The 18,130-nt window shown below is 38.1% G+C and overlaps 1 protein-coding gene across 3 annotated transcripts in view; it reads right to left on the reverse strand.

Annotated features, from left to right (window-relative positions):
• Window positions 1–10,795, reverse strand: part of LOC145782516 (uncharacterized) — a 28,891-nt gene extending 18,096 nt beyond the window's left edge. For 2 of the 3 annotated variants that reach the window (XM_082594319.1, XM_082594317.1), the window contains exons 1-10: window positions 10,677–10,795; window positions 9,741–9,847; window positions 9,164–9,281; window positions 8,561–8,614; window positions 7,814–8,471; window positions 6,511–7,042; window positions 5,284–5,371; window positions 2,659–2,781; window positions 2,249–2,330; window positions 1,076–1,201 (exon numbers count right to left, since the gene is read on the reverse strand). In XM_082594319.1, the coding sequence (XP_082450445.1) occupies window positions 1,076–1,201; window positions 2,249–2,330; window positions 2,659–2,781; window positions 5,284–5,371; window positions 6,511–7,042; window positions 7,814–8,471; window positions 8,561–8,614; window positions 9,164–9,281; window positions 9,741–9,847; window positions 10,677–10,715 (1,927 nt within the window). In that variant the 5' untranslated portion in view covers window positions 10,716–10,795. The remainder of the gene's footprint in view (window positions 1–1,075; window positions 1,202–2,248; window positions 2,331–2,658; window positions 2,782–5,283; window positions 5,372–6,510; window positions 7,043–7,813; window positions 8,472–8,560; window positions 8,615–9,163; window positions 9,282–9,740; window positions 9,848–10,676) is intronic. The other variant, XM_082594318.1, reaches the window with a different exon arrangement.
• Window positions 10,796–18,130: the final 7,335 nt, after the last annotated feature.

An 18,130-nucleotide genomic window follows, 5' to 3' on the forward strand; every position in this document is an offset into this window, starting at 1 on the left:
CAAGCTAGATTTTGCGAGCTGAATAAAGCCTGTTTGTCAGTACTACATCAACCAACTCTGAGAAAATGCAGCGTTTCAATGGTATCTCGTCTCGATTTTATAGGATATTACAGTATAGGCTACAATCCAAAGCAAAATCAATGAAAACACAACACACATGTGTCAAAAAAATCGATGGCCAATTTTAATAGTGTAGCCTATACAAAAACACCACGAAGTATGAGCGAAAAAAGAACAATCTTCTTTCAATGAATCCAACAGAAAGCCTTTGTAAAGCTATATAAAACAGCTGCGGTTTATAGTTAATTGAGGACAAATTTAGCAAAGCAACAGCGGACATTTTCTCGAAAGCGATCCAAAACGTTGAAGAAAACCAACTAAATGAATTACATGTAACATGTTTTTTCACAATAGTAATTTTATCGACCCATAACAGACCATAAGCAGTCGCATTTACGAAAAGCTTGTTACTGAAAATACCCACCTGTAAATCAGCTACAGCAAGTCTAAAGTTACCTCAAGTAAAAACAACCGTAAACAAACTAACACGAAAAATGGATGACCTACAAGCTGTTTTCATAACCCGATTTGGCCAGAATCTTACTTACTCCTTTAGCTCAAAGATAAGTTTTTGTGCTGGTAAACTTTTATGCCAATCCAACTAAAAAGAGTAAAATTTAAAATTATGATTTCTTACAGATCGCTTTCCTCTTGGAGGCTGCACAAAATCACAGCATTTTGTTGTTTACATACAATGATACAAGATATAGAATTGTATGCGATACTGTACTAGTATTCCCCACAGCCATCTTAGCTCTTCTCTCACTCGAGAATTCTAAAGCACCAGAGATTAAAACGAGTTCAGCAAGCCTGCTATCACTGAAACTCGATATAAAACGTAACATGCCTAACAAGTTCGAACTGTAGTACGATCAGCTTCGAAGTAAAGACAGATTTAAATATCTTTAAAGTCATGGTCTGGTCTAATAAAATTAATGCTTACTATATGGCAAAACTCAGCCTGCAAACAAGTCCATTTGCTGCATGAACATATGCTGGTTTACTTAAGACTCACCTGTGCTGCGTTTTTGATTCGTTTTTGAGGTTGTGATCTTTGCGTGCTTTACTAGATCTCGTCGATCTTTTTCAGCTTTTGCTCGCTCTGCACGGACTTTCTGCAGTTCATTCCATAACTTTACTTCTGGTGAAAAGTTAAAAAGATGGTTTAATTGAGCCACTTTGTACAAAAAAGGGTGAAACGTAACGACATGTCAGATGGATGTTTAAAGCAACTCTTTGTTGCATTGAAAAAGGAAGGTATTAGCATTTACTTTTATTGAAATTTGCAATTGAAAAATGCATGTTAAACTGCATTACTTCGGCTATGTGATTTATTCACATACAAAGTCAAATATTTCCAAACGCTTCATTGGAAAAATGTCAACTTTAGCGACCTGTTTGCCCAGCATGCTGGAGCTTTGCTCAACAGTACACAACGTTGCTAGGCCATGCAACAATTAAGCGTATAATGCTGGACTAATGCAGGGGGGCAAATGTTTAGCGAGAACACGTCAACAATCACTTGTAGGTCATCATAGAGCTCAAGCCAAGAATACAAACACACTTCCCAATCTAAAGCAGACGAATCTCATGTTTTTCTTATTAAACATACAGTTTATTTTCTTTTGGCACAAAACTTAGAAAAAAGTTGCAGTGGAAAAAAATTGCATCATAAAATTCTTGGAAACGGCGCAAAACATCTTACTGGTTACAGCGGTAAACCATAATCTCTTCGTGGGAAAATTGTAACATAAGATTCCCGAATCCGTTCGTCTGTATGTAATGACCGAAAGAGAAACACTCTTCTGAAACGTCTATTCAAAATTGTATTTCTGTAAAATTAGCCACCTGGCTGTCGAAATGGGACGCAACACGGTACGCCACTAAAACCTGTCACTACAATACAAACTACTTAGATAAAGACGGAATTTTTGTCCAGCTAGCAAGCACTAAGCAAACAGTTAAATGTGCGACTAACTCTCAAGCAACCATTTCACGAATGACCAGAATAGATATCAATATCTCAAACTCACGTACGCAGTACTGTGACGTAATAGTGAAAGACATTGTCACGCAATTCAAACAGGTGTTCAAAGGTGATGATGCAATATTTCATGTTTCGAGGCTGCTCAAAATTGTAAAAAAGTCGCACAGGTCGCCCTATTGATTTAAAAGAAAAATAACTAACTTTCTGTGCTTCCAAGTCTCTTGTGTGCTACTAAAATAGTTTGAGGAGAACGTGTTCTTTCATCGTTTGTTGAGGTTTGACTCTAAAAATTAATACAAAAAAAGTTTGCATGACAAGTAAAACTAAATGCTTGTTGCAGAAAAGGTTAATATTAATCAAGCTTCTCAAATGATGGAGGTTGATAACTGAAAAGTTTACTAACATTTGTAAGACTTCAAAATATTATGCCAAAGATATTAATTTTTTGGAAAGCAAATGTTATAACTCCGGATATTGGAGAAGTAGTCCTCACTGTTAGTCAATACTCGGACAGAAAATCAGTGCTTTGTTACATAAATGCAACATCTGCAAACGTTAAATCAACGTAAAAATGACTGCTTTGCTGTCTGGATAGGAGAACCCCTACTTACATCAGGTTTAGTGTCGGGTGATTTTGACGGCCGGTTTTCGTCATGTGCCACGCCGGTTGGGGCAAGTTGAGGATAATGACTTGAAGATGAAGTTGTTGATTTGCTTTCTTCTTCACTTGGTTTCTGAAAACAATACTATCTGATAAAGATTAACAACACTTTTGTGTAAAAGTTACTAAAACTAAACAAACTAACAAACTTAAAAAACAAACTAAATAACTAAAGTAAAATTTTCGCATGATCAAGCATCTCACTCGTCTTAATTACGCAAACCAACTGTTTAGTATAAATCTTAAATTGATTCAAGTTACCGCCTACTGTTGTGTTAAACCACGATAATCGTAAATCCAGTGATAATACCAAGCAACCACACAAAAGAACCATCACAAATGTGGAAAAGACTAATAAATCGCAAAAGGTTGGTTGATTTTTCTCAATAGCCCTAAGGCCCCTAACTAACACTACACTATCTACAGCATTTCGGAAAGAGTTCGATGTTGTCACATGTAGCATGAGATCAACGATAAGGTGATTAAGTTATGCAGATACTAACTCAATGGCATATTATACGCAAAAAATGTAAACTATTGTTTAAGTAGCAGAGGATTATTAACAACCACTTATAAAAGCAAAAAAATAAAAAGCAAATGTTGATGAAAATGGGCGCCAAATGAACTTTAAGGCTTTGGCTATTCAAGTGAGGAAACCAAACTTTTTTTCAATCAAACACATCACGCACATTATTGTAGTGCAACAAAAAAGACTAGCAATGAAGGACGAGTAAATTAAATGAAACCAATGAATGCACCAGTCCTAGTTGTGCTGACAGCAATAGCTTTGTTGGCTAAGGCAATAAAACTATTAAACGCTACTAGGTTATAAAGCTCAGCGAGCTTAAGCAAATATAAATGTGGCCTTTTTGTTTTCGTAGAAAGAAAACAATAGGGAATACACACAGACAGCAGATTGTTTTACATTGATTCAACGTCAGCACATTTAAAATCAATGTAAAAAGACCTGAGTTGTTGTTTGGGTATTATTTACATTGCCAGATGTTTCAATCGGCAAAGAATATGGTATGTTAGTAGATTGAATGAAAATCACGGCAAGCATGATAAAGCAAATGATCATGAACGAAGTTTCATGGCTACTCTGCTGATTGATTGGCTCACTTGCACGCGTCAATCCACTTACGACTATTTCATGCTGCGGCTCGGAAGGTTTCGGTTGAAAAGTCGAAATTGTCTCTGTGGTTGTTGAGGGCAATTCCTTACCGGAAGTGGCAACTTCATCTGATTGGTCCTGATTTTCAAGTGATGTCGACGCAACAGGTGCTGACTCTTGGTCGTCAACAAGGGTTAATATATTCGTGTGTAATAATGCACTGGACTGGTCTGCGAGTTGAAGACTGGTCATGTTATTGGCGATATTTTTATCAGGTTTATCAGTCCCACTGGTATTCACTTTTCTTTGCATTGGCATTCCGTCAGGAGCCCCTCTGGATTGACCACCTTCTAACGCCATAGACTCATCTAATATTTTTCGTACGGTAGGGTCGACAATAGCCCCGTCTCGAGTTATATCGTTCGGATGAAACGAGTCCGTTGTAGCGAAACCGACAATATTTGTAATCGGTTTTAAAGGCGACTTGGCAGCTACTTCAGAAGAGCCCGATATTGATTCACGTTTGGGAATTTCTTGACCAGCAGGGGAAAACGAATGCCGACTTCTATGTTCATTACCACCAGAAAAAGATAGCATGGTTCCATCTAATTGTTCTGCTGAAGACAAATTTTTTTGTGTATTTTCCTTCGAGTTGTCGTTGGTGGTACTTTGTGGAGGTGTTTTTTCTTGGATTAAGTGCTCCTGGTTTCCAGCAAGTTGTCGGGCGGTTATGTTGGCCAGTTCTTGCTGAAACTCATCGATGCTACTTTCATATCCACCACCGTCATCGGATTGCGCTTCTTCATCGTTTTCATCATGACTGTGTTGATGGGATTCACGATCATACGCATCATCTTGTTCTTGATGTAAAATGTTTCCCATCGCTGCATCGTCGATTAATTGCATTTCAGAGTTTCTGTTATCACTTTCGCCCGCATTTCCGCTTCGGATGCGATAACCTTGTTGTGAGAGACGAAAAGACAACCTCGACCCTTCCTCATGACGGCTTGCATCTTCCCCGAGGTTCTGGGTTTTAATCCCAACATTCCCACTTCGATGAAGTGGGACATGTGGATCTACTGTCATGATCGGAACGGAGTTATCGTAAAAATTGGAAGGATGTGATAAATTTGGCGAAAACTCTCGCGTTTTAGATTCTTGTACTATTTCTGCTTCGCTGTGGTCTTCAGATCGAAGCCGAAGGGAATCATGAGAAAATTGAATTTCAACTTCATTTTTTAATAAAGATCTATGTTCTTTTTCATTGGAAGCTACAACGACGGATTGAACATGAGATGTGTCCTCAATATTGTTGGAATTATCCACAAATGATTTACCACGCAAAGAATGAGAACGCGATTCTTCATAATCATGTTCCTCACCGCCCCAAGAATGGGGAGAAGAAGACAAACTATGATTATCATAAACAGTAGCATGCTGATCATTATAACTTTGCCGTACCAAGTCCTCTTCAAGGGCAGCAACATCAGATTCAGGTTCAGCCTGCATTTGGACGGGGTTGGCTTCTGCTGAATTTCTAAGCGATTTTCTGCAACATCAAATAATTTAAAACTTATTTTTGAAATTTGTGATTTTGGGAATCTTAAGTTTATGAGTGAAAACCAAGTCCAGAGTGAAAACTGTGGCACCGTTATGGCTAGCAAATCACAAATGCTCGCTGTACCAGTTAGCTTGTTGAGATATGCTGCACTACAAGCTTACAGAGCACTGGTAATAATGGTTGCGTTGATTTGCCGTCACAACAATACAGGTATATTGTAAATATCAAGGCTTTCGCTTGACAATAAAATCGCTGTTGGTACTAGGCAAATAAAAGTCGCTGAATAGAAACGGCTTCACAGATGAAAACTACGGAACTTAATTTTGAAAAAACAATACAAAGACTTTGTGTAAAACTTTAACATTGAATTATCATGTTACTATGTTTGCTCAATATTGGCCAGGTTTTCCTCTGGATTTTTAACAAAAGCAAGCAAAAGGTGATGATGTAAGCCGACCTGCTTTCAGCGCAATAATAGTGAGATTTTTCCAGAACTTTAAGGTATACATTTTGACATTAGCCTAACGTCAAGTAATGTACAACTTAATCTAAACCAGTTGAGCCACATCCAATCAAAGGCATAGCGTTATGGCAACCGCAGGTTAATGCAAACAATAGTGTGCGTGTTGGAAGACAACAAGTGCTACAAAGCCTTCCTGTTATACTACCAAACTCAACAGTATTAATGAACTGTTTGCTTTGGCTGGCAAAATTTCATGAAACTGAAGTGCTTTTGCCTCTAACTAACCAATCACTTGAAAAACTCCATAGGCTTGCTTTTTATTATGACAAGTGCGCTTCCATTGTTAAAGAGTGGGAACTTGGTACTCGCCATTTCAAACGACACATTCGAGAAAACACAGAGTAGTTTTTTGGTTTATTTAGCGCACAAGATAACTAAAGAATGATTTTTTGTAACCGATCTTGAATCTAGTTGACAAAATTAGTTTTTCAGTTCTATAACTAATTTTAGCATTTGCCTAAGATATGAGGAGAAAACAAAACAAATTTCAAAGTCCTAATGGCACTTTACATCGCAATAACGATCGATAAATGTTATGACAAGGAGTCAATTATTATCATCACGATCGTTCAGTGTGGTTGCGCTATAAACCATTTGTCTTTACCTTTTATTCCTTGTTTTATACGATTCATCTGAGTCACTAAGCTCGTGCTCAACAAATCCCGAATCATCGTTGGCGCTGGCGCACTTCGTGAAGTCTTCCCTTCTGTTTGAAACAGCCTCAATGTTCCACTTTTCACCTGTTGTGGGGTCAACAAGGGCTTTCTCGTCGGGGTGATAAAAAGGTTGGGTTTGAGGCTGACTGACATGCATAGCGTGTATAGGGTGAAGACTAGGAGAGGGTGATGAATTGTCATGTTCAAAACGTGCATTGTTTGACGCGTGCCATGAGGAAGTGTTGCTCGTGCTTACAATAGCATGAGAGGTGGTGTCAACAAACTGCTTTCGCAGCCGTCCGTTATAGTTTACAGAAACGTCATGAGAGTAAGAGGAATTTTCATTTCCGCCATATTGTAATGGTGAAACGTCGGCGGATGAATTTGAGCTTGGGTTGTGGTTGGTGAGGTAGCGGGGGTCTACGTCGTGTGGAGGGGGATGCGATGACAGGGTATTGATATCGTTATTCATGTCGTTGTCTAAGGTGAGAATGAAACAAACACAAAAAACTTTGTTTAACATTTTTCGAAGAACAAGCGTAGCAGAAAACCAGTTTCCCACAATAGCTTATGATAAAAGAATGTTTGGCAATCATCACAAATCGAACAGCATGCTTGTAGCCTATGCTTAGTCCCAACTAGCAAAATCCGTCCTTTTCCCATTGATTCAAAGCCAATCTATGAACGACAGATTTTGCTACCTGGACAGTTGACTTAAAAATATTTGTCATTTAAACAAAAAACATATTGCAAATCTTAGCCTAACTAAAATTGAAAGCAATAAGGCTATGCGTCTGAATTCTCCGTTTGAAAAAGCAAGCCTTGCATCTTAAGTTCAGTAGCTTCATACAAAAATTTCTCCATGCAGACGTTTGTAAAAAGCAACCACACAAAGTGAAATATCTCGCTAACATAACACAGGCCCGGATTTAGGGGGGGGCAGAGGGTGCAGGTGCCCCGAGCCCCCCGACTTTTAAAGGCCCCCCCTACGTGGAAAAAATGTGCTTTTGTGTTATTTTTTTTCTTTCAGCCTTTGAAGTCCCTACAAAATGCTGTGCAGTGGTGGATTAATGCTACTGTAGACGTAGACGTACTTTTTCGCGCGCTCTGTGGGCGCAAAAATTTTTTTGCATGGAGGCCCCCCGATCTAAAAGTGCCCCGGGCCCCCCATCAGCTAAATCCGGCTCTGACATAACAAGAGATCTACAATATCAACACTACGGTTACATGTTGAAAATAACCATGCTATACCTCGAGAACTGGCATTGGACTGAGGTGGCATATTGTACCGCACCCGTCTCTTTTTCGGTCCTTCCCGAAGCACAGACTTGGCGTGACTCGGTCTTCTTTCTTCTTGCATTTTATGGGACGAGTTAATATATGTTTGTTCATCTTCGACGTGCTGAAAGTGGTTATAGCCACTTGGTGGTAAGCCATCATTCGAATGTCTTGGTGTTGTTCGACCTTGGTGTTCGTTTGAAAATGCAACTTGTGACTTAGATGGGTCAATTTCATTGTCATAAGCACTTTTGCCACTAACGTGTCTTTGCTGGCGCTTCATGTCTCGTTTTCGAGTTGAACTAGGAATTCTTGTATTTTGGATTTTACCAGTTTGACCAGGTTTATTTGTTGTCTTGACGACTTGAGGTAACGGTACTGGACCATCGCCTCTTAACATTGGACTATTGTTGTAACTTGGTGACAAAGAATCGTTTGCGTTATCAAATTTATAAGATGATTGCATAGGCGGTAACTGGCTGGCTCCAATAGCAGTGCTATTAGCGGTGACGTTGCTGAGATCAGACACTGAGCTGTGTAAGTCCTGAAGTCGCGGCTGAATTGGTGGTAGCACAGCGTAAGTGTACATTGTTGGCTGACCAGGTAAAACAAAAATTTCTGGCATGGTGCTCTGTAAAGCAAATTTTAGCATGAAGTATGAATTTAATTTGGTAACAAACACAACGATCAGTGGTTGTCTTTTTTTAGTTGGCTACTTACGTAAGGCGGAAGAAAGTTTTTTACTTTTAACTGGCGTTCTTGAGTTTGTCGAACCTGTCAAAAAAGTGGACAAATTAGCCCATTGCTATGTGATCTATTCGGTATCATTCTAGATTCTAGAATATAGATGGATTGCTGTCCCAAATTTTCAATGACGTTAGTTCCCAACGATGGCTCCTTCGATATAGAAATTTTGCGAATGCAACTATTACTAGTACGATAGTTAATTTGTTAAGCCTGAGAGGAAACATCAACAATTGGCAGAGTTGTAAAAACTGTAAAGATCAAACGAGATGAATGTTAAAAGAGTTTTTCAGAACAACAAAGGATAAAATTACATGATTCCAAAGTGCGTTGTTAAAGTTTCCTTTCGTTTTTGATTTAAACCACAAGACAAAGCAAGATGTGAACCCTACACCACACAAATCCATTATCTGCTGGTCGTGGTACAAAGACAAACATATTTACGAAAATTAAAGTTTTCGACAACATTGCGGAGATGCAAGTCCACAAGTTCGACGTTTTTTCTTGCAAGAGACAAATAAAGACTACGTCGAAGTACGTCATTGACGTACGTCGACGTAGTAATACCTAAAATCTCACCAATGCTAGACATCTTCCCACGTGCTTTAAGAAAACGTAATCTTTTGGAAAGATGTTGTCACCAAGTTGCTCTTTGATGTCTCGGCGTAGGCGAACTACAGACGTGTCAGGCAAAACTCTGCAACAAGTGACAATAATTTGCTGCAAATATGGTACTTTTTCTTATTTTGTTGTGAAAAAACACAAATTTTCCTTAACTATATTTAATGTAGGTTAATGTCGTGATATTGTGATTGATTGCGACAAATACGAGTTTTGAAAATAGTGTCTGCAGCCTATCTTTTTAGATATCCAGAAAATAAATTAAAAATCTTTTTGCACTGAATGTGAAAGTATTTTAAACGTAAAGAAGCTAGATGTCTCCTTACTAAAACTTGACCAACACTGCAAGTCTTGAAAAGAACAAAATCATATTACAGTTGAAACAAGTCGCAAAAAAAAAACAATCAACCTATTGCAACAGGTAACTAACTTACAGATCGACAATTTAACCAGCAAGATGGACCACTTTAGATCGATGCAAGAACAGTAACAAATGTGACATTGCTAAGCTGATGTATTTTGGAGCGCCACAAACCTGATAAAACCGGCACTGAATGTGTCTCCAATGACCTTATGACTGGCAGAGTTGAGCTTTTCTACCCAGTGTTCCATTGGAACCACAGATACATGAAGATCCACCAACTGCATTTGAATTTAATGAGACCTCATAAAGTAACAATTGCTGTACCAAAGTACACAACACAATACACTACTGAAAGAAATGGTTTCTAAAATTCACCAACTTCTACTTGGCGAATAGAAAATATCAACACACGGATCATAAACAAAACGCATCTCGTGATTGGTTGTTTAATTGATTACTTATGTTGGGTTAATTATGCACAGAATAACTTATAACTATAACATAATTCGTTTATAAGTTGCTACATCGAGTAGGCTAATGGTGTATGGATGAATTTTGCATTATAGGCAAACTAACGAAAACTTACAAAACCCATTCAATAAAAAAAAAAAAAAGATTTTGAAAGCATTCAACAATTTACATTCCATCCAGCAATCAACAATAGTCTCCATACAAAAAGTAAGTGAACACCTCTTATATTAAATATAAAAAAGTTGTAAAATTACAAGCCGAAAAACGCTGCACGAACTAAATATGAGTAGGTTCATAGTTAGAGGTAGGCCCCCTGTCGGAGGTTTGAAAGGCAGTAAATACGGCCTTGCATGATTTAATTAGCTATTGAATATCGAGCTTTTGTAGTGTTTTATTTTTAGTTTTTAAACAGTCAAAAAACATTACAGACTAAAGTGAGTAGGCCCCTAATCAGCCGTGGACCTTTCCCACGGGCCAGGGGGTAGCCTACGGGGGACGGTCAACACAGCCCTGAGTAAACTTATATCTGTCAGAGAGCTTACAAATAAATTCATAAATTTAAAACATTCAAGTAATTTACGACAGCATCGCAATAAAGATTTTCTGTTTACTCTCATGTGATCAGTTCATACTCACATTTTCTGATGAAGGACGTTGATTAGTAGAATCATTCATGGTGATGTATAAACAAAAATCCTTGAAACAACAGACTACAGTATAATATGTCAAAGCATCATGTTTTTTCTTACAGCCAACAGCTTTAAATAAAAAAACGCTATTTATTTCATGCAGGCTAAACGTTTTAGTTTGGCTTAGCGTAGTAGTTAATAGCCATTGACAAGAGAGAAAGTATATTTGTTTTGTTTGTTTGTTTTTCATATCTTACCCTGCATTGCGGGAAAGCGGACTTCATCGGTGTACGCCTTCCGACGTACACCTGACCCACGCTGCAGCCGACGGCAATGTCTGTTTCCGGTTGTCTACTCTACTTATGACTTAAATTTGGTACTAGGGGGAAGTGCGGGACCGATGGGACACGGGGACCGAAGGGACAGCGCGATATCTTGCCCTCTAGTGAATAGTTTTTGAAAATATTGATTTTGGACACGAAATATGTATCTCAGGTTGCGCACGTGAAAGGAGTAGGATCTAGCTCAACTGTGTAAACAACGGCAAAATATTAATTTTAAGACCCTAAAATAAATTGTAGCTATAGGATTAAAAAAAATCTGTGGAAAATATCAGAAATAACAATGATTGACAATAAAGTTGTTTTAAATCAGTGATATAAGAAGCAAGGTTTGTGATACTAATGGAGTTTCAGATGTCAACAGCATGGACAGCAGAAAAATATTTCTCAAAATTGCTGATTGCGGGACCGATGGGACAAGGGCATTTTAAATAGGCATTTTAATTTGTCTTTCCAAACAATGAGGATGTTGCCTCAATTTCTCAAAAAGATATAGAAAAAATAATCCTTGTCACAACCAGTTGATATAACAACACGCCTAAGCGGCATTCTAGGTTTCTCAGAGATTGTTTCGTCTGAATAGACAATCTATACATGGATATTGCAATTGCTTACGAACATTGACAAAGGAACTTGACTTTTCATGTTGATTTTTCACTTTTAATGTAAATAACCAATTTCAGTTCATAAAATCATTTTTTGTACTTCTTTTGTGCAATTTTGGATATGTCCCATCGGTCCCATAACACTGTCCCATCGGTCCCATAGGTATGGGACCCACGGGACAACCAACAACATTGATAAAATGTTGAATAACTCAATAACTAATTATAACATTTCAATAATTTTTACATCATAACTTGTAAGTCTGTGGATCTACAAACTATGAAAAAATGGACGACGTAGCATTTATGTTGGAGTCGCTATTAACAAATAAAAAAATCTGTCCCATGGGTGCCCCACCTACCCTACCTATTACTCGAAATCGATCACTGGGCAATTATCGTAAAGTTTTTTGCCCAAAGAAACAACAGCAAGTGCGGGTGGCTGGAGTCGAATATGCAGGCTCTTGACTGCGAGCCCAACGCGCTAACCACTCGGCCACTGCTGCCTTTAAACGTGAAATTCATGTCACAATGTTGATAAAAATGTTGTCTGGTGACAAGCGTCTTATTTTTATGAAACCAAAGCAAAATAGCATACTTGAGCTTTCTCTTGCATTAAAAATAAAACATAAAGATTTAATGATTGATTATGAAATAGCTTGTAAGAAGGTGATAAAGAACACTATTTAAACGTTTGAGATAGCATAGCGCCCTATCGTACACAAAGCCAGACAAACATACTAAAATCTTGCTACACTAACAGTCAATCTCATTGAAGCATAACCTACCTATTTCTTTCGAGTTTTCAGTAAAACTTTTGTTTTTCTAGAAGTATACTTTACAAAATTAATAGTGCTGCTGCTTGGGAGCAGGTCCTTTTTATGAAATAAAACGTTTCATGAGTGCTGGCCTGTTAAGCCCAGCTAAACAACAGTTGCTTGCAAGTTTTGCAGCAGTATCTTGCAAACTGCAAAACAATGCGCTTTTTGTATTAAGCGAATCCCTGCGTTTTTCACCACAAACTCATCTACCTTGACCGTCATATCAATTGCTCTGGTACAAGGATCGTGCTTGGCCTCCTGAAATGATGTTGTGCAAATTGAACTATTTAGACCTAACCGAAATAGCAAAATCCGCTCTGTTAATATTGCATTGAACTGGTTCTTGTGTTGTTTTTGTTTTTGCAGAAGTCTTTCCATCCATGTGCGGAATTGATTAGGCCTACCTACCACCATGGGCCTACTTTTTCTATTTTGGTTCGACGCGTAAAACATAGTCTAACCCAATATTACTGTGACATGCTGCTACTACATCTTAAAATTATCGCTCTAATTCAGGTAACTTAACATCAAAGCACGCTGATATCTAACATAACTTCCCTGGGTAAAATTGAATTTCCGCAAGAAGATGGTGTTGTTTTTGCTTGTTTACTTTTATTTGTTTTTGTCATTGTTTTGTTTCGTCAAATTGTAACAATTTGTAAGTGGTGGGAGGCCTGGTGCGTTGCAATTGAAATGGCTCCGCTCATGGTAAGAAAGTAGGATTTCTTTGTGGGAGTTTTTTTGTCTGTTTTTGCTCTTTTTTGCTAAGAGCTAAACGCATCAAAATGTGTTTGGTTTAGTTTTAAATCTTTATCCTCGGACTGACAAAGCCTTGATAGGTTATTCCTGGCAGTTTTGTTTTTTGTAGAGGCTTTTGACGCAGGGCTAGTTACCGAGATTGACTGAGTGAAGCTTTCCGATTGTTGAAGTGTTGTTACCGGGAAGTGATTCCATCCATTAGGTGCCGCTGAATGGAGAGCAGTTCTTAGAATGCGTTGTTCAAGCGCACACCCCGAGAGTCGAACCAGCCTTGCTTCATTTAAAAGCTTCTTCGTTCACGAAGTGACGCGCTAACCAACTTTCCCTTAACACTATCAGCACTCTTGATAACGCACAATGACCGATCTTCAAAGCAAGTGGCAGACAAATCTTGAAACTATCAGCTAAAAGCTATGTGGGCTGATAAAACCATAGCCTGGATGTACTGTAGGCCTATATTGTTGTTTTTATTTTTGTTTGTAATTTTTTTTATGTTTCTTTTTATTTTAAATTTTTTATAAGGTGTGAGACCGTGCCAATTTTCTTTTAACTTAATTACTTGTTTTGGTCTCAAGCACGGTATAACGTTTGCGTTTTGTCGCTTCTATCTTTTTCTAGACCTTTGCTATGTTGACAGGTAGCCTATTGTTTTCGCTGTGATGGTCAAAAATAAAAACAACTGAACTGAAGACACACAGTTTGGATTAACCTACAGTAAAGCGCACTCCTTCAAATGAATCTAGCTGATCGGTAATTGTTGTTCCTATTTAATCAAACTTCAATGAAGAATACGTTCACGCTGGTCTGGCTGGCTACTTCAAAACCAACTGCCAAGTAAATGTAAATCAACTGGTTGCTTTCAACAAAACCTTTTTTTCGTCACTTTATTTGTCGTGTGGTTTTTACTGTCTCTACTACCACCTCACGGAAGAAAATATTTTGAAATTTATTGAAAACTTTTTATAACCTCTGTTGAATGAATGTGATAACTGCACTGCATATGAAATAAACATACCACCATAACAAAGTAACTTTCAACTAAAGACAAGAACCAGTAAAAGACTGTTACTTTTATCGTGTCCACTGCTTCTCGTGTGTCGATATAATTACTGTCTAATTGCGAAATCATCCAAATGGATGGAATAGCTTGTTTGTTTGTCGTATCCAGGCTTACACCCGGTGGTTGAAGATTTAGATTAAGTAAACGGGAAGGAAAGGAAGCCAATCTTCGAGCATGCCTTTAAGTGTCCTGCCAAAGACACAACCGCATGCTTTTGAGCGGTGTCGAACCGGCGCCCTTTCGATTGCCGTTCCAGGGCTCTCACCACTCGGCTATGCAGCCGACAAATAGCTTAAAAGACAACCACACTTTAACAACAAGTGGAAACTTCATTTTGGGCCTACGTCAGCGGTTCAAAGCCTCTCATCATCATCATCATTAAGTTCCTTCCTCTTATCGAGAGTTGGAGGAGGCAATAAAGCGCCAAGTTTTTTGTTGTGAGATTTTTCTCTTGTAGTTTTGTGATGAAATCTTGACCAGTTTTTAATATCAGTAGTCCAAATTCTTGGTGGTTTGCCCCTGTTTCGTTTTTTAATCATTTTTCCTTCAAATAGGTGTCTTTGAATAGAATTTTTGCGAATCATATAGCAAAAGCACTTCAATTTTCTTGTTTTTAATTGTTTCTAGAATTTCCATGTTGGTTTGCACTCTAAATAGTAGGCTACATGTTCGTTTGTGATTTTATCCTTGCATGAAATTTTAAGCATTCTCCTATAAACCCACATTTCAAATAGAGCCTCTACAAGTGTGTAAAATTGCCAAGAATAAGCTTGCAAAAAATTGTATTATTTGTCTTTTGCAAATAAAGTCATAATAAGCAGTGAGACAACAACAATTGCAACGTCTGCAGACGTTGAATCAATGAAAAAGTGACAGATTTGTTGTCTGGCTGAAATAACTTGTGTGCTTGCGTCTCAGTGAGGTCGACCAGCATGCCTGAACGATGTGCATTCAATGATTGTTACCTTTTTTTAGGCTGTTCATTCACCGGTAATTTATAATATATTGTCATTATTATGTTAAATGCCGTCTGGTTGTTAGGTTTTACTGTCTATGGTTAAAAAAAATCACCTCTCTACCAAAATTGAATTCTCACATTGTAGCCTATACTTACTGTAGTTCGTTAGAACCAAAGTAGATTAATAATAGTGCAATGTTAGCGTTACTGAACTATTGTATATCCTATTGGTACTAGCTCAGGCCAACGATATTTCAAGTTAAATTGGCCTACTGAATAAGCTGTTATTCTGTGTTTCAAAAAAATTAATGTGCAAGTAGTCTATGAAATATTTTGTAACTTTAGACAGCATTTGCGTTTCAACTAAGTTTCACTTTGAAAAGTATCAGACCGACTTGATGCAAGCACAGTCGTCTTTGTAATTCGCGAAAGTTTACCTCAGTTGCAATATTGAGTTGTGTAAAATTATGGTTTTATTTATTGTCGCTCTATAACCGCTCAGGTCTTTTAGCGACAGGGCTCATTTTCAATTTTCTATCAGGTTTTACGATGTCACCAGTACCACAATATTAACCGACTTATTCTCATTGCGTTTAGGAAAAAAAAGCAAAATCGGTACCGTTTTTAAAGTCTCCGGTTTGACCCGCCCTGAAATCGAACTCAGATCTACTAGCACTAGAGCCGAAGGCGAAGTATTTGTATACTGCAAAGTGTGAATACAACCGCAGTCAGTATGCACAAAACAAGTTAATAAGTCACAGGGCGAAACTATGGCTCTCTGTGGCGCCAAGCCAGCCGAAACGTCGCATTTTCATTCAATAAAACTCACATTTTTAATTTATTCAAATATTTGCACATGCAGAAAAATGTTTGCTGCTGGCGAACACTTGCAAATTAAATGTAACAATAACAATCTCGATTGCCAATCATTTTTTTACAGCAATATGATGTTTTCCAACGTGTTAAATTGGAAAATACCAGCATTTATGCAACGTGGCATCCTGCACGCATTGTTACAACAAAGAGTGATCTTGGTGGATGCGCTGATTAGCTTTGCTTTTCAAGTGATTGAAAAAAATGGAGATTTTTGTGCGGAAAGCTTGCTGCGAGGATAGGAACAGGCCAAATAGAAATCTTTTTGGTGGGCCTGGCTACTCTGAGAAGGAAGAATCGTACTTATTCTTGAATTGTTGGTGATTAAACAGGAACGTTTGTAGATTGGAAACTTTTATTAACTATATTCATAAAAGATAGCTTAAATAAAAGCAAGAGGAGCATTTGAACGCAGCATTACCATTTGCTTTTGAAGAGTTTAGCCTACTTTTTGGTATTATATGCAGTGGTTTTCAACCGGTGGGCGATGGCATAGTTTTCAGTGGGGCATGGCATAGTTTCTAGTGGGCCACAAAGCTTAGCAGAATGGAAGCAATATTAAACTTGATTAGAACACTTTAACCTACAAGAAGACTTTAAAAACGAACACAGAGTAGCAGTTTGCCAAAACAGTTAATCAAAAACTTTTTCATAGGGGTCATTCTAAATTCATATTTGAGTTATTTTATGCTTATTAAATGTTATTGATTAGCTTAACAGTTACACCAAAAACATTATTTTTACTGCGCTCGCTTTGACCATGTCGAAAAGAGGGTATGACAGTAGCTATATAAAATCGGGTTTATTTTATTCTAGGATCGAGAAGAGGAAATTTAATTTACAGTGGCGTAGTCAGGAGGGAGGGACAAAGAGGGAACTCCCCCCAAAAATATTTTGCATACAAATTTCACACTTTGTTACATGATCATTCAAGAAAGTTTTACTTTTGATTTAGGCTGAAAAAAGAATGCGCAATTTTAAAGTATTGTTTTAAATTTTTCTAGAGGAATTCATTCAGCGCAGACCACCCTGTAGGTGGTTCGCCTTTGGCGACTCACTCATATGTGCAGAAATACTTATTTTGCTCCCCACCAAAATTGTGTGCTGGTTACGCCCCTGGTTATTTGCTACCGTGTTGTGAGTAATGAATCATTACGAAAATAATGTAGTAATAGTAATGAATCATTTGTCTATAGTTTAAGAAAATCACTTCTTTACCAAAATTGAATCATTACGGCTGTCCAAATTAAAAATTACTGTGAAAAGAACCATTCGTTACATACTCAAAGGCCACTATACCAACTTCAGTTTTAGTGGGTCACGAGCACAGAAGGGGTGTAAACCTAAAGTTTTGTCTTGTACGTTTCTTTCGCGAAAAATGCCTGATACAGCTGAAGCACAAACTTTAATAGGACAGTCTTTTGGACGAATTTCGACCGTTTGTTTGAACACCAAGACTGTCAGGATGGTTCGTCATGGATTCTTATTCTTGCTTGCAACGCATAATGTTTCAAAGATAATGGTAGAAATGACTGCCAATTATAGCTATCACTCTAAGCCGATTGAATAAACCGAAATTTTGTGTGGCGTTTAGTCTGCGTCGAGGAGGTGTTTCTTAGTCGGGCATTTCATCTACCCAGGGCCCGATTAACAATGAGGCACATGAGGCACACGAGGCACAGGCCTCAGGCCCCCTGGTTTTGGGGGCCCCATTTTTTTACATTAGTACCATAGGCGTAGGTAATGAAAGTTGTTGTGCCAGTGTGTGCACACTTATTATTTTTGAGTAACAATTTAAAATTGTGTAAAGATTTTGCAGTAACAGTTGAGCACTCCTGCTCTGCATCGAAAGCGATTATCAATAGAGACCCCTAAACTTAGCTGTGCCTCCGGCCCCCGTGAGCCTTAATCAGGCCCTGCATCTACCTACAGTACAACATGGGTGCAACATTTTCATCTACTTACTACATTAATAACCTTGTGCTGGCTGTGCCTGACCGAATTATCACTGTTTATAAGCTTTTATTCGTCAACAGGAAGATCG

The sequence above is a fragment of the Aplidium turbinatum genome, chromosome 13, assembly GCF_918807975.1.
Source record: "Aplidium turbinatum chromosome 13, kaAplTurb1.1, whole genome shotgun sequence".
Taxonomy (NCBI): Eukaryota; Metazoa; Chordata; class Ascidiacea; order Aplousobranchia; family Polyclinidae; genus Aplidium; species Aplidium turbinatum.